Source organism: Zalophus californianus, chromosome 12 (assembly GCF_009762305.2).
Source record: "Zalophus californianus isolate mZalCal1 chromosome 12, mZalCal1.pri.v2, whole genome shotgun sequence".
Lineage (NCBI taxonomy): Eukaryota > Metazoa > Chordata > Mammalia > Carnivora > Otariidae > Zalophus > Zalophus californianus.
The window spans coordinates 81222753-81238244 of record NC_045606.1 but is presented as its reverse complement, the minus strand read 5'-3'; the positions used below and the strand labels follow the sequence as shown (position 1 = coordinate 81238244).

The following is a 15492-nucleotide window of genomic DNA, read 5'->3' as shown; positions in this document are numbered from 1 at the left end:
GTATTTACTAACCCAATATTAATACATGTATATTTAATTATAAACACATTATAAATCCAATATCTGTTATTCCTCTTTAGAGGATCATGAGTCTGCTTCCACTTGTCCTTTTCTACCCTTGGCAGAGCTGATCTTCTACTTGTTGGTTGATGCTTTCTTATTCTGTGCATCTGGTTCCCACCATTCCCAATAAGTCCAAGGTTAAGGATTCAGACCTCACGTGTGAACCAGACCAGTTCTGCATCCATAGGCTTTGTCTTTTGATTTGACTCTTCATTTTTAACATGTGTCCTGACCAAAAGGGGATGTGATGAGAGACTGCAAATGGGTTAGAGCGAACCATCTCTATCTCTTCTAATGAAAACACAGAGCAATGTCTCTGACCTATGGGTGGGTCAGCAACCCTGATTTCTACCTGACAGGAGAAGCACAACCCTCATGATGGTGCCTTTTTCCCAGAATGAAACTGGACTATGAGTCTTTGAATGTGCTGACCCTAGAGTTTCCCACAAACATGAGGCATATTTCCATATGAATATTTTGTGCCTGTGTCTCCTGTGTCCATGTGTGTGTTCTTTATTTAAAAGGCTAAAAATCAGGGCGCCTGGGTGGCTCAGTTGGTTAAGCATCTGCTTTCCACTCAGGTCATGATCCCAGGGTCTTGAGATCAAGCCCCTTGTCAGGCTCCCTGCTCAGTGGGGAGTCTGCTTCTCCCTCTTCCTCTGCTCCTCCGCCCCATGCTCTCTCTCTCGTTCACTCTCACTCTCTCAAATAAATAAATAAAATATTTTTAAAAATAAAAGGCTAAAAATCTTGAGGCTGATTTTGAGAGAGCAATACTGTTAAGTCTTACTGTGTGAGGAATGGAGGAAGATGAATAGAAGATAGGGTCAAGGTTAAGTTATGACAATAGTAGGTATCACTTACTGATTACTATATGCCAGGTGCTGTGCCAATATTTTACATCGATTGTCTTCTAAAGTCCTTTGAATTATGTCTGTGGAAGCTTATAAATATTGTAAGTGCATTATCCTGGGTTATAATGTTCTTACATTGGGGAGGGATCCAGGGCCGAGTCCAGGGCTCTCATATTCCCAAATGGAAACCATTGACTTAATTTATATTGTCTGTTGCTAAGTTGAAAACAATACTGTCATATTTACAGTATAGAAGAGGATCATGTTTATCCATCCAAGAGTTTCTGTCTCCATCTAGATGTTGATTTGAGACATCTTCTATTTTTCCAGCTTTAGACTCTGATTTATTGTCTCCCTCTTGAAACTACATGGGTCATTTCCTTCAAATGCCAAATTCAAGAGTAAGGTCCTGTACCACCTCAAGGAATGTAGCAAATGTATGCCAACCAGGCAGTGGTCCTAGGTTGAGTTTGTAGCAGTGGACAAAACAGGTAAAAATCCCTGGACTCATGGAATTTTTATTCTAATTAAGGGAAACAGACAATACATACATTAAATTAGTAAAATATATAGACTTTTATGCTAGAAAATGTTACATGCTGAGGATTAAAATAAAGCCGAGGATTGCTGGTAGAGGGTGGGACTCATAGTATTTAACAATGTTTAGGAGAGGTCTCCCTGGAGAGGACAGGTCAGGAAAGAACTAAAGGAAATGAAGGAGCAAGTCTTCAAATATAGAAGCCCCAAAGCAGAAGCATGGTTGGTATGTTCCAGGATCATCCAGGAGGCCAGTATGGTGGGAAGAGAATGCAAGAGGGAAAGAGTAAAGCCCTGTCAGCTCAGAGGACCTTGTAGGCCATTAGGCACACCATCAAAGGGAAGTCATTGTAAAGTTTTGAGAGTAGGGGTGACCTAACCTGACTTATGAATAATGGGATTATTCTGTCTGCTGTGTTAAGATCAATCTGATGATCAGACAGAAGGGAGCAAGGGGAGAAGAAGAGAAGTCAATAGGATAGCTTTTGTGATAATCCAAATGAGAGATGATGTTGGCTAAGACCAATGTAGTTCCAGTGGGGGTAGTAGAAAATGACCTGTCTGGACAAATTTTGAAGGTGGAATCAATAGGATTCTTCAGAGATAAAGAGTGTAAGAGAGGAGTCAAGGACAATTTCAAGGGCTTTGTCCTTTGGAAAATGAATGATGGAATTAAGATAAAGAAGATGACCAGAAGGGTAGGTTTAGGAATGAAGATGGTGTTCAGATGCTTGTTAGTTTTATGTATAAATCAGACATCCAAGGGGAGTACCCAGAAGGTGATTAGATTTCCTCAGGGAAGTCTGGAGTTTGTCAGCATGTAAATAGTTTTTCAAGGCAGAGCTACCTATATTATTTGTAGGGCCCAGTGAAATATGAAAATGCAGGTCTACTTGTTCAAAAATTATGAAGAATTTCAGAACAGTGACAACAGAGCATTAAATCAAGTGTGAAGGGACTTCTAAGTGAAGGAACCTGTGTACAGGTAGCACACTCAGGGACCCAGTCCTGGTTTAAGGCCATAATGCCAAGTGTGATGATCAAGAGACCAATGAGGACAGAGCAATAGACAGATGGATAGATGATAGATAGATAGAGAGAGAGAGAGAGAGAGAGATAGATAGAGAATAGATACATAGATACCTAAGGACTGAGGTCTGGGGTACATCAATATAAAAATGATACAGAGATGAGGAAGTTCCCTCAGAATTAGCTAAGTAGAAGAAACCAGCGAGGCATTTGAAATAAACAAAACAGAAACAATGGTAGAATGTTTGATAGAGACTTGGTGACAGTTCACCAGCATCTAGTCTCAGGCAGAAGAGTTGAATTGTTGCCTTTGATATTTGCTGTATCCAATTGCAGGAGAGTTTTATTGGAGTTTCGATGTTGCATGATTGGTTGATTTGGGGCCTTTACCACCACAAGACAACTGCACAATTTCTTTGTAAACTTATCTTTTTAAAAAAAATGTAAAGGGCGCCTGGGTGGCTCAGTTGGTTAAGCTTTAGCTCAGGTCATGATCCTGGATCATGCTCATGATCCTGGAGTCCCTGGATGGAGTCCCGCATCGGGTTCTCTGCTCAGCAGGGAGTCTGCTTTGCCCTCTGACCCTCCCCCCCTCATGTGCTCTCTCTCGCTCAAATAAATAAATAAATAAAATCTTAAAAAGAATGTAAATAACTTCTAGTAATGAGGTTTTGAGGTCCATTGACTAAAGCCTGGCTGAAAAGCAGAATAAAATCCATTTCTGGATTTAGGTGCCACTTTGAGGGACACACAGATGAGGGGATAGGTAATAGAAGCAGAGAAAGGCAGGCTTTAAGTGTTAACATAGCTTTCTCACTGGTCAGACTGTGTGCAAAATGGCCAAATAGAATCTGGCTGACTACAGCAAAAAGTGAGATTCAACCATCCAAGGCAAGGCAGAAATATTCAGGAGTAAATAATGAATTTGTTTCTTTTCAGATGGCACAAATCTGCCTTGGGTTTTAGGTCTCATAATAGGGTCACTTTGTTACTAAGGGGTTGAAAACTTACCAGGATGGATGTCTGAGTCTATGGAGTTCTCTGACTGACCCTTTTCCTGAAGTAATATAATCTCCTCCCTCCTCAGTTCTTCCTGGAGTTGTTAATGATTCCAGGCCGTGACCAGTAGACCCTGAATATGCACAAATGACCCCTTTGGAGAACAGAGAGTTACTAGAGTAGGTCCCAGAAAAGGTGTCGTGGTAGTGTTCTCCATTGTGCCAACCCTTCCTGGCTTCTCCAGAGATCATTTAAATCTGTTTCAGTGCATCTGACTCTTTCAGGTTCAAAATGTCTATGGGGTGTGGAGGCAGAGGGAGTGACAGGCTACCAGTGGATGTAACAGAAAAGATGCTCTCCTTCCTCTGGTTATTAATATTTTAGAGTGACAGGGGGCAGAAGGTGGGGCATAAAAAACAAGTTGGAAAAAAGCAGGTTACATTAACATATCCGGTACCATTGTCAGCATCTCTCAATGGATTTATGTGGGTTCGAGGGAGTTAATATTGTTCCCTTCTGCTTTCTGGTGAGTTGTAACTTTGATGCAGAGAGCCAGTGTGTTATTCTAGAACTATAGCACAGGCAGTGAATATAGCCTTGACATCGGCAAGTAGTGCTGACTTTTGGGGCAAATTTTATTCTGTCTACTTTGAAGTAGGATTACAAAAGCCTTTCCCTTGACATCCTGTAGTTAAGGGTATAGCAGTTAGCTAGTCACGAAACAAAATTGCTTTGTGTAACTGACTCACAAGCCCCTCTCTTATCCTGGATACCTGGAAGGGTGCTTTGTTAATGTCCTTTTAGATTCAAAGCCGTAGGCTAAATGATCTTTGTTGAGCTACTGCTGTTTTGTACCTTTGAGGCATTTTATAAAGATTATGTCATTCCACCCTGTAACCCTTCTATGAGAAAAGTATTATTTTCCCCCAACTTCATAGGTAAGAAATTAAAGGTCAGAGAGGAAAATAAGATCACACAGCTGTCCAATTGCCAGGGAAGTTTTATTAGAGATTAGATTGTCACCTGGTGGGTTGACTTGAGGCTTTAACCGCCCACAAGGCAACTCCAGAGTTTTCTGTAAATTTCTTTATCTTAAGAACAACAACAACAAAAACTATAAGCAGTGGTGTTCCTTTCTTACATGGCTCAGATAATTAGAATTTTCTATAGCTATACAAAAATCCATGAGTTTTCTGGAATCAAATGCTCATTTTCAATTTTCTGATATAATTTCTACATTTATTTTTAAATATGGGAGATATTTGGAATGCAAGAATCGATGATGCTGAAGATTTAGTTTCTCTAGAGTGAGAACAGGTGGCATTTTTATTTCTTTGTGTGTTTTGCCATTGTTGCTTTCACTGGGGTTATGTATATATGACTTTGTCATTTCATTAAATATTCAAAGATGAAGTTCAAAAACTTAGTTTACTAACACTGCAATGCCTTGTAACAAATTCTGGGCCACTGTAAGTTTTTGGATTTTAGGTACAGTTTTGTATAGATGCTTTTTCTGTATTAACTTCACATGAAAATTTTTCAGAAGCTGTTTTAAGAGAGCACATAAGTAAAATCGGCCTTTTGGTGTAATTTGAAAGCATAGTGTCTGATAGAGAGCTTGGCCACTAAGCACAGTACTGTCTAATCCTCATGTCTTTTTTATTACATCTTCCATTGAGTTGGTTTGCCTAAAAGATAGACTGCAGTAACATATTTAATATGGAAACTAGCAATCCAAAACCTTCTTCATGCCTAATATTTAGCAAGATCACATTATTATATATTACAGAAATGATTCTGAATCAGGGAAGAAAATTACCATTTATATTTATGGTAGCAGAGAAAATTTACAAGGCTTTCAAAATAGAAAGGTAATTATGTATTATTTAGACTAGTAGTATACATTTTAGCAAGACCAACAGATTAAGATTTTTGAAAAGAATCCAGCGAATCAGTGTGGGTGTTCCCATCATTTCACGTCGGTTTGACCGTAGAGGTTTTTTGTTGTTGTTGTTGGTTTGTTGTTTGGTTTTTAAGCTAAATTGAGTTGGCAGGGTCTGACTGGGACAAAACTGATGGTTACCTATTTGAGTGGGCTTTGGGATATTTATGTCTATGGTTTGCATTCGGGGGTATTGTTTGCCTACTTTAATGTCCTTTCTCTATAGCCTATTTTCTGCATAGGCTTCCTGCAGAAATGCTAACTGGAGAGTAAGTAGAAATTTAGAGAGGATTAACTAACACTTTGAAGTTTATAAGTATTCATAATAACAAGTTGCTGAAAAGTAGATGGACAAGCTTAGGGGGATTTGAAGGCACATATCCATATTTTATCAGGACTTTCTTAATTGCAGATCCTTGGTTCTCTCAAATTTAACATGGGGTTTCACTTATTGGCAGAAGAGGTCAGGACGTGTAATAATTTATCCCTTTGCTGAGGAATGTATTTGACTCATGTCTCTGTTGAAGCTAATATGCATGAGCCCAAGCTAGAATCTGGATTCATACCTCATCACTTTTCATTTCTTAAAATGTCTTCTACCTTATGTTATAGCCATTGCTGATGTCCAATTGACAGAGTGGAAAAATTTGGAAGGCATGTTCTGTATGATTTGTGTAAATCAGATCTTGTGGAAAACTGTTCTTCTTGAAGAGCTTTATATACCTAAGAGTAATGAGCAGTTTTTCAGTAGTTTTTGTATGTAGAATCTTGTATAGTTTCTTAGAGGTTTATAAGGAAAAGAATGTAGGTTAAGCCTCTAAGGAAGTTTAAACCCTACTTGTGCATTTCATAATTTACTACAAAGGTCATATAAATCACAGTTGTAATTACATATAAGTCACAGTTATAATTACGTAGTTATGCATTGGTAAGTGCTCCAGTGTATTGATTTTTCAATGCATTAGTGCTTAGAAGTAAAATAAGACACCATTATAACATTATAGTTAAGGTAAGACTTATCATGGAGGACTTCCTGGAGGAAGTGAACTTTGAAACAAACCCATCTATATATCACCTTGTTGAAGGGTATTCCTATACTCACAATGAGGTCGTATGCAAAGGACTGCCTTGGTGATAGATGAACCGCAAACTCAGTAACCAGCTTGGTGTGATTTCATAGACAAGGGTAGTCTCTTAGTACTAGTGCCTGAAGTTCTTCTCATTGTTTGGACAGTTCTTTACCTCACAGCTTTACCCTCTGTTAAGAGAAGTGCTGATTCAGGTACTTACCTTTGAAGGTGAATGTTTTTTGATCCCTTATTTAACAGGATACAATTAGTTTGGGTCCTGGGGATTGCCTGATACAATGTGACACTTTACATTTTCAGAAATATTGTTAGAGTGAACAGATATTAACGAGGATCCTAGATAGGAGGAAGGGAACCTCTAAGAGCTTCTTTGTGGCCTCAGTATTCCAAGTTATTTGGGGGAAATTATACTTTGAGCTCAGGACATGAAAACTGGAAGTAGGTCAGAGGTTTTTATTTTTGAAGATGTGATATATACCTACAAGGGAATATTATTCATTCTTAAAAAAGAAGGAAATCCCACAATCTGCATCCACAGGGATGAATCTGGAGGACACAATGCTAAGTGAAATTAGCCAGACACAGAAAGACAAATACTGCATGATCCACTTATATGTAGAACCTTAAAATAGTCAGACTCATCAAAGCGGAGGGTTGAACAGTGTTTGCCAGGGGGAGGGGAAGGAGGAAATGGAGAGATGTTAGCCAAAACACGTGCAGTTTCAGTTATGCATGGATAACTTCTGGGGATCTAATATGCAGCATGGCAGCTATAGTTTACAATACTGTGCTATAGTCTGGGAATTCACTAAGCCGGGTAGATCTTAAGCATTCTCAGCACAAAAACATAAAAGGAACAATGAAAGAAAGTGGTAACTAGGTGAGGTGATGGCTATGTTAATTACTTGAGAGCAAAGATCATTTCACCCTATAGTTGTTTATCAAAACATCGAGTTGTACACCCTAAATACACAATTTCTGTTTTTCAGTTATAACTCAGTAACACTGAGAAATTTTTAAAAAAAGATTAAAATGCTATCATGTCTATTTTCATACCATAATGAAAAAGCCAAAGTGATTTTAAGTTTGGCTTTTTCAGCTTGCTGACCTCTAGATTCTAGGAAGAAGAATCTTCCAGAGAGACTGCTCTTTTTAAGTACCACAGCAGTCAATTTCAGTGCATTAAGTGTAAGGAATGAGCATAGGAGGAGAATTTTCAAAATGCAGATGCCAGAACACTATCCCCAGAGGGCATATTTAAATTTTGGAGGAGAGTCATGGATTTTGTAAAAGCACCCGTGTTTATTTTGATATGATGCCACCATTGAGAAACCCTCTGGAATTGTCCTTGGGGTGGCGGGTGGTATTAAAAAATCAAGCCTGTATGGAATGTTCATGAGGTTTATCAGGTTTGATAGCTGAAATTAAGTCATGATGTGAAGATGCAAATGCCAGCATTAGTCAAGCAATGGTGGGCAATAATGATGTTCTGGATGTTCACTCCCGCTCATTTCCACTATAACCTTCTAGGCTAAGTTTATTGTTAAAAGAATTACACTTGACCCTCTAATACCTCTCTGAAGAAGGGATGTGTGGCATAAAATGTTACTCTTTGGCCAGAATGGTTTTGGTTTCTTTTCTTATATATGTTTAAATATAAACTAAAAAGGAAACTAAACTTCCTCAGCTTAGTTGTTTGTGTTTGTTTTAAGGAATTAGGCTCCATAAACAAGACAACTTTACCCATATTTGCAGGTAGGGATAAAGAATTGCTTGACTGTTATTAAGGGCAATTTCTATAAGTACCTTCTCGTGCACCCTGAGCAGAGAAGCTGCGATCGTTACAGAAAATGGTTGTGCTGTTTGCTTGATGTTAGATCAGGCTCGCCAACACTGATTCTTTCTTTTTTCCTCCCCTCAGATGTACATCCAGACAACAACACTTACTGTCTCCATGAGTTTAAGTGCTTCGGTGTCTCTGGGCATGCTGTATATGCCCAAGGTTTATATTATAATTTTTCATCCAGAGCAGAACGTTCAAAAACGCAAGAGGAGCTTCAAGGCCGTGGTAACGGCTGCCACCGTGCAAAGCAAACTGATCCAGAAAGGAAATGACAGACCAAATGGAGAGGTGAAAAGTGAACTCTGTGAGAGTCTTGAAACCAACAGTAAGTCATCTGTAGACTTTCCGATGGTCAAGAGCGGGAGCACTTCCTAACAGATGTACGTTGAACATTCTTCTAGTCTGGGGGACTGTGCTACATGGTTTCAGGGGCATAGTGCGACTCGCACACCATGAGACCATCATGGCAGTGAGAACCATTTGGTTAGAACCCAACGATTTCAAGGCGAGTGGCTCTTCTCCAGAGCATGACCGTGCACACAAAATCTCTTTTACAAAGTATGACCCTCATGGCTCCCTTTTGAGGCATTACCAAGCATCTGAAGCTGGAACTCTCTTCTATGTATAAAATTATCTTTTGGCACTTAGGAACTATTCTCCAGTCTCTGTTAGTTCAACTTTGGTTGTTCTCTACTGGTTTATTGGTTGCTCAAAGATCTTAAATAAGTGATATGGTACATAAGTATTTAGGGAAATGAGAAAACTAGTGGGTTAACATGTTAGGTTAAATCATAGTTAATACTTATTTCCCCCCAGTGGCCCCTTCTTGGTTATATTAAGATAGTTAGAGCTCTTCTCTGAAAACCTCATGACCCTGAAAATAGGGTCCTTCTTATCAGCCACCGAACCACTCGTCCCCTCCTCACTCACCTTCCTCTTCTCTCTAGTCACCCCTGAAGGAGCTCACGATACCAACACGCCAGGACCAAGCTAATCCAGCAGAGTTTAACTGGTCCATTTTGGTATCTATGGAAGAATAGCAAATAGGTTGAAGATCTGTATTGTAAAATACTAGATAGCCGAGTAAAGTAAAAAAAAAAAATACAATCTTTACATTACTAGTTTCTGTAGATGGATCAAAAAGATATGAAAGCCAAGGTTCTTGCATTAGACCTCAGGCTTCCTGTTTTTGGGAAATATAACAACCTATTTAATAATTAAGGATAAAACCCTATGCAAAAATACTCTTACTCTCAGATTCCTCCCAGCAGGCTGTATTCCCTATTCTCTGTACTTCTGACATGAAATACAGGGAAGATTAAGTGTGGATTTTATCTGATGTAATTATTAAAACATAAACCTTTTCTTACATCAAGATTTCCAGATGAACGTTGTCTATTCTAATGCCCCATATGCAGAAATGGCCTTAGAAGATAAGTTTTAATCAATGAAGCTTACTGACTACAATTACTATTAGACTTCTTGGAATTATTGGTCAGATTTTCTGGGAAGATTGCCTTCAGCTCACTCATAACCAAATTTAGTCACTTGCACATAAGGAAGCCTTTTAAGAATTCCACAAACACTCCCCACATATTCACCTTTCTGCAAACAGAAACCCTGAAAAACTGCGAGAGAAGTCACAATAAAGACAGGTTTTGATAACAAATCATTATAATCATCTCTGATTATAGGTAAGCAATTTAGTTATAATGGGCCTATTTGGTCTTTTAGCAAAAGAAGCACTATAACAACTATCAAAGGTGTCGGAGTTCAGTGCGTGTGATTTGAGGGCAGAATTTTATCTGTGTTTTTCTACCTCAAAAGCATCAGTGCAGACAGTTAAAACCTGTTGTAGGATGCTGGCAAACTGCTCTTGGCCGCTATTGGCGCTTCTCACCACGACTCACCAGAGCCTACAGTTGGACTTGCTTTTTAGCAACACTCTAGAAAACCTGATGTTATATGGTTGCAAATGGGAACAACCAAACAGACATTGAAATAAACACTGGTCATCCCAGACTCACTTCTGGAAAGTGGTAAGAGAAAAAAAATTAATAAATTTTCCTACTCTTTTAAAAAAAATAAATAGGTTCCCTGAAGAGGAATAGTCCCAGCACTGATAAAGACTAATCCCATATTTAATAGAAGTAAGTCTCATATGCTTTGTTTTCCTTCTATTATTTTCTGTTGATATTGAAGTAGAAATTCTATAGCAAGAATGCATTTCCCTATTTTCTCTGAAATAAGAATGAAAGATCATAAATGTGGGGCCTGTATGGGAGGTAAGCCTATACTCTGCTGTAGGAGTCAGGTGCCCACTTTTGGAAGGTAAAAGAAAGTTCAAAAGGTCAATCGAGATTAAGTGGATTACTACCTGAAAGACGGTTAAATTGTACTTTGGCAACTTTAGGACGTTCATCTTTTAAGTAGTTTGGATTTGAATAAATTGGGTCCAGATGAGTGATTATAGTTGACACATTCAGGAGAGACAGTGCATGAAATCTTCACACATCCTTCCGCCATCCCACTGCCGGAACCGCTGTTGATCCTTGTTCACTTGCATCACCAGGGATAGTGGACTCCCTGCGTCCCTGTTACCTTGACTACACGGATCAGTGGTTTTGAGGCGAGAGTCTTCTAAAATCACATTCCCTACAAGTATCAATAACCCTAATAACTTAAATGCAATATTTTTCTTCTAAAATGTGTCTTTTTTTTTAAAGATTTATTTATTTATTTTGAGAGAGTGAGAAAGTACATGAGAGCGGGGAGGGTTAGAGGGAGAAGTAGGCCCCTCGCCGAGCAGGGAGCCTGATGCGGGACTCGATCCGGGGACTCCAGGATCATGGCCTGAGCCGAAGGCAGTTGCTTAACCAACTGAGCCACCCAGGCACCCAACTCTAAAATGTGTCTTATGTCTTTAGAAGTAGAACTGAATATTGGAACTTTGTCCTTCAGCTGTCTGTACCTAAACTGTGCCTCCTCAGATTTTTTTCCCCAAAGATTTATTTATTAATTCTGGAGAAAGCGGGAGAACTGGAGCGACGGGAGGGGCAGAGGGGGAGGGTGAGAGAATCCTCAAGCAGACTGTGTGCTGAGCACAGAGCCCGAGGTGGGACTCTACCCCAGGACTCCAAGATCATGACCCCAACTGAAATCAAGAGTTGGCCGCTCAACAGACTGAGCCACCCAGGCACCCCGTGCCTCCTCAGACTTAAAATGCCTCCTCTGGGAATGGGTGGAATCTGTTCTCAGTAAATCGAGCGAGGTCTGGTTAATCCACTGGAACAATATCCATGTTGCTGTATTCTCATACCTTCTGCTACGAGACTTGTGACAAGTCACCATTACAGTGACACGGGAGAAAGTGTTTTGTAAACTGCATATCACCATATAAATAAGGTAGAAGTGTCATTGCTGCCTTGAAAATGTAGTTTGCTCTATCATTAATAGAAAAGATTGAAATTCAAAAACTAGTGTTTTAGCATCCCTCTTTCTTCTTCTTTTTAATATGTGAAGGATTTGGGTAATTATGGCGCCATTCCATTGTTGTGGGATTTTTTTTTTTCCTGACCAATTAGCAATGTATTTATGATGTACATGCAATGCTTTTCCTTCGTGGCCATGGAGCTCTCTAAGTCCATTACACTTAGAAACTTTCATCTTAAAGATTACTTGTTAATGCCAGAAATTCTGGCCACATATTTAAGGTTTTAAAGCTTCAAAATCTCCACAGAATAAATGTAAGTAATATGAAGCTGGAAGGGAGACCAATGAGTCCATGTTAATTACTGAATTTGCAGAGTGCTACATTTCACATAAAAAAAGGTCAAGTGTTGTTTCATAAAAGTGTGTGGAAAGGGAGTTAGAAACAAAGTTGATGTGTATGAATTTATCAACTCTGTCCAATTAACAAATGCTGTAACATGGTATTCCTTAAGCAGTGTTCATGAATAATTCATGAAAACAGCTGCTGCTAAAGGTGGAAGTGCTTTCTCTAGCTCATGAACACAGTGTGGTGTCCACAAGGCAATTCACTATTGCTGTATTCCAAAACGGATCGTCATAGAAGTCTATTCATCCCTGCTATAAAAACTCCCTAGCAGCGCACATGTGCATCTCTGATATATTTCACACTGTAATACTTCCAGGATAAAGATTCTCACGAGGCTTCTGCCTTTCACAGTTTGTCCCTCATCACTGTTTTCCCATTGACTAAATCATCCGTGTCCATAGCCTTGCATCCCTTTTTCTTAGAAAAATTAAGATGACTTTCCTTTTGTAAATTATAGTCAGAGTTCTCAGTAGAATTCTACCATCTTTTTCCCCGGGGATAACTTTGAAGAGTTCAAAAAATGAAGTATGAATCTTTAATTAGCTATAGAGTCTTGAAGTTGGAATGATCCTTGAATGGTCTGATCCAAATCACCTTCTGTTAAATTAACATCTTCTGAATATCATCTTCCTCAAGGTCTTTTTTGGCTCTTGTTCTTCTGTTTCCACCATAATTTTTCTTTCCAGCTATCTACAAACTTGATAAATATTTCCTACATTTTTAGCTACTTTTGAAGATACTGAATAGGGCAGGGCATTGAACCACCATTTCTAAGGGTTGTTTTTCTAACTCTTACAACAGTTTTTCGTCATCTTTCTTCAAAAACTATATGAAAATCCTTCAAAAAGAGAGTTGACGTACAGATTTTGCTTTCTTACAGGGAATTTAGAGGTATATGAGAGCATTATAGATTTAGAAATTTAAAAAAACTTTTTAAAAAAGTACACAAGCATAAAAATCATTGTGTTTCATTTCACACCAAATGGAATATCACGGACAGTTAGCCTTGTGGAAGGGGTGAGTAGGAAAGTAGGATTCCATATTTGTTCTGCCACACACAGCTGCTCCCCGACAAACCTACTCCTCCTTCATCCTCACAAAACCCCAATGTTGTGGATTTTGGACTAGCGATGAAACTGAGGCCCAGTGACTTGGTTCACCGATCTTTTTCTAAACTCATTTTGTAGGGAACAGAATGTAATTTAAAACCAGATCTAAAACCTACTTCCTTTCTGTGTGCCACAATAAAAACCCTTCTAGAAGTATGAACAATGGAGATGAGAGAAGCAGATATGTCAGCTATTTTTGGCATGAAGCTCATAATAGTCAATGAAATCAAAAATAGTAAAAACATGTATGATTAGTACTTCCTTAGACTTTCTGCATTTATTTTTGTAATTGTGAACTTTATGTGATCTCAGCCTCAGGTAAGATCTTGTCTGGTCAATTATGATGTTGATGTGAACTAAAATGGAATGAGTCTGATTGCCAGTCCTACGCTTCCAGAGGAGGAGCTTTATAATTTGCTTATTTAATGTTCAAAAACTAAATAATTACCTAAAAATCTGTTTCCTTATGAATTGGATTTATGTAGTGAAATACATACATGTTTAGCATTTTTTCTTACAATTATGCATTCTGGAATTCCACCGAAAAATAGGACATCACATTTGAATTTTAGAACAGAGATTTATCCCATCACATCTTTAAAAAAAACCGAAGGAATTATTTGGATTTAAGTTCACATTCTTGGAAAATTTAAGCATGAGTATAAATTTGACTTAGAATACTTTGTTATTCATATCTTTCTAATAATCTTACAATAATAAGTTTTACTTCATAGTGAGTTGGTACCAGAACAATTAAATATATATTTCCTTCTTTGAGTCTTTGTTTTTAAACATCTTCATTTGTATCCTTTGATTGAAACCAGAGCATAAATATGTACTGGCAATATACATATTTACAAATATTCTATATACTTCATATTTTACTACGTTCACTTCTACAGTCTAAAAGTATTATTTGTTTTTAAGGGGTGCATGGGTGGCTCAGTCGGTTAAGGGTCCAACTCTTGATTTCAGCTCAGGTCATGATCTCAGAGTCATGAGACCGAGCCCCGTGTCATGCTCTGCACTGGGTGTGGGGTCTGCTTAGGATTCTCTCTCTCCCTCTCCCTCCACCCCTCTCTTCTCTCTCTCTCTCTCTCTCTCCCCCCCCAAAATAAATAAAGAATAATAATAAATAAAAGTATTATTTGTTTTTAAGTGGAAAATACTCATTCTCAAAGCACAACTAGTTATAATTACTTAGCTGTTTTGGGTTATCAAATCAGACTCAAAGCATTGAGGTCTTTAACTTAGGTTGTAAAAAAATATTTTTTGACTTTTACGGGATAGATAATTTATGTGTTCTTTCATTTTTCATATTGTGTATCTTTGTTAGTCAAAACACACATTTAAATTGAATTTCACCTAAATTTATTGTAATTAGAACTTTTCCATTTTTGGTTTCTGCTAAATACTATAGACAAGACTAGTGGTTTTATAGATTAAAACTGTTGGTGCATTATTACTCCTGTGATCTCTGAATTCCTACTACATGGTTTAAAAAATAAGTAACATGTTGTAAAAATGGAACATCATAAAAATAGTGATTATAGGATTTGAATTTTAAAATCATTTTAGCAAAATAATTTATTTTGATGTGCTATTAATCTGTTTTAATTTGTCTTAACAGCTTCCTCTACTAAGACAACATATATCAGCTACAGCAATCATTCAATCTGAAACAGGGAAATGGTACAATATGAAGAAATCTGGTATGTGATCTTAAACAATAAACATGACATCGCCAAAACTCACTCCTGGAGATCTCTGTAGACTACAATCAATCAAATCAATAGTCAATCTTGTAAGGAACACAAAGTAGCCATGAGCCAAAAGTATCAATAACAGAGTGAAAAAAAAACCCATTTTATACAGTACAACCAATGAGTGTCAAGCTAAAGTATTGCTTACTCATAAGCAGTTAAAAAAAAAAAATCACAAAAGGAAAACTAATGTTAGCTTGTGAAAAAAAAATGCTGTTGAAATAAACCATGTCTGATGTTATTCTTGTATTTTTCTGTGATTGTGAGAACTCCCGTTCCTGTCCCACCTTGTTCAACTTGTATAAGACAATGAATATGTTTCTTGTAATGGCTGACTGGATTGAAGCCCTGGGTTGTGCTAAAAATAAATGCAATGGTTGACGCATGCAATTTTTTATACAAATAATTTATTTCTAATAATAAAGGA

The 15492-nt window shown here is 38.0% G+C and overlaps 1 protein-coding gene across 5 annotated transcripts in view; it reads left to right on the top strand.

Annotated features, from left to right (window-relative positions):
• The window catches only part of GRM8 (glutamate metabotropic receptor 8), a 759285-nt gene extending 743841 nt beyond the window's left edge, over positions 1–15444 (top strand). For 3 of the 5 annotated variants that reach the window (XM_035723164.1, XM_027573922.1, XM_027573923.1), the window contains 2 exons: positions 8434–8680; positions 14933–15444. In XM_035723164.1, coding sequence (XP_035579057.1) covers positions 8434–8680; positions 14933–14982 — 297 coding nt within the window. In that variant the 3' untranslated portion in view covers positions 14983–15444. Of the gene's footprint in view, positions 1–8433; positions 8736–10447; positions 10506–14932 lie in introns of all 5 variants that reach the window. The other 2 variants (XR_003516452.1, XM_027573924.1) reach the window with 2 other exon arrangements.
• Positions 15445–15492: the final 48 nt, after the last annotated feature.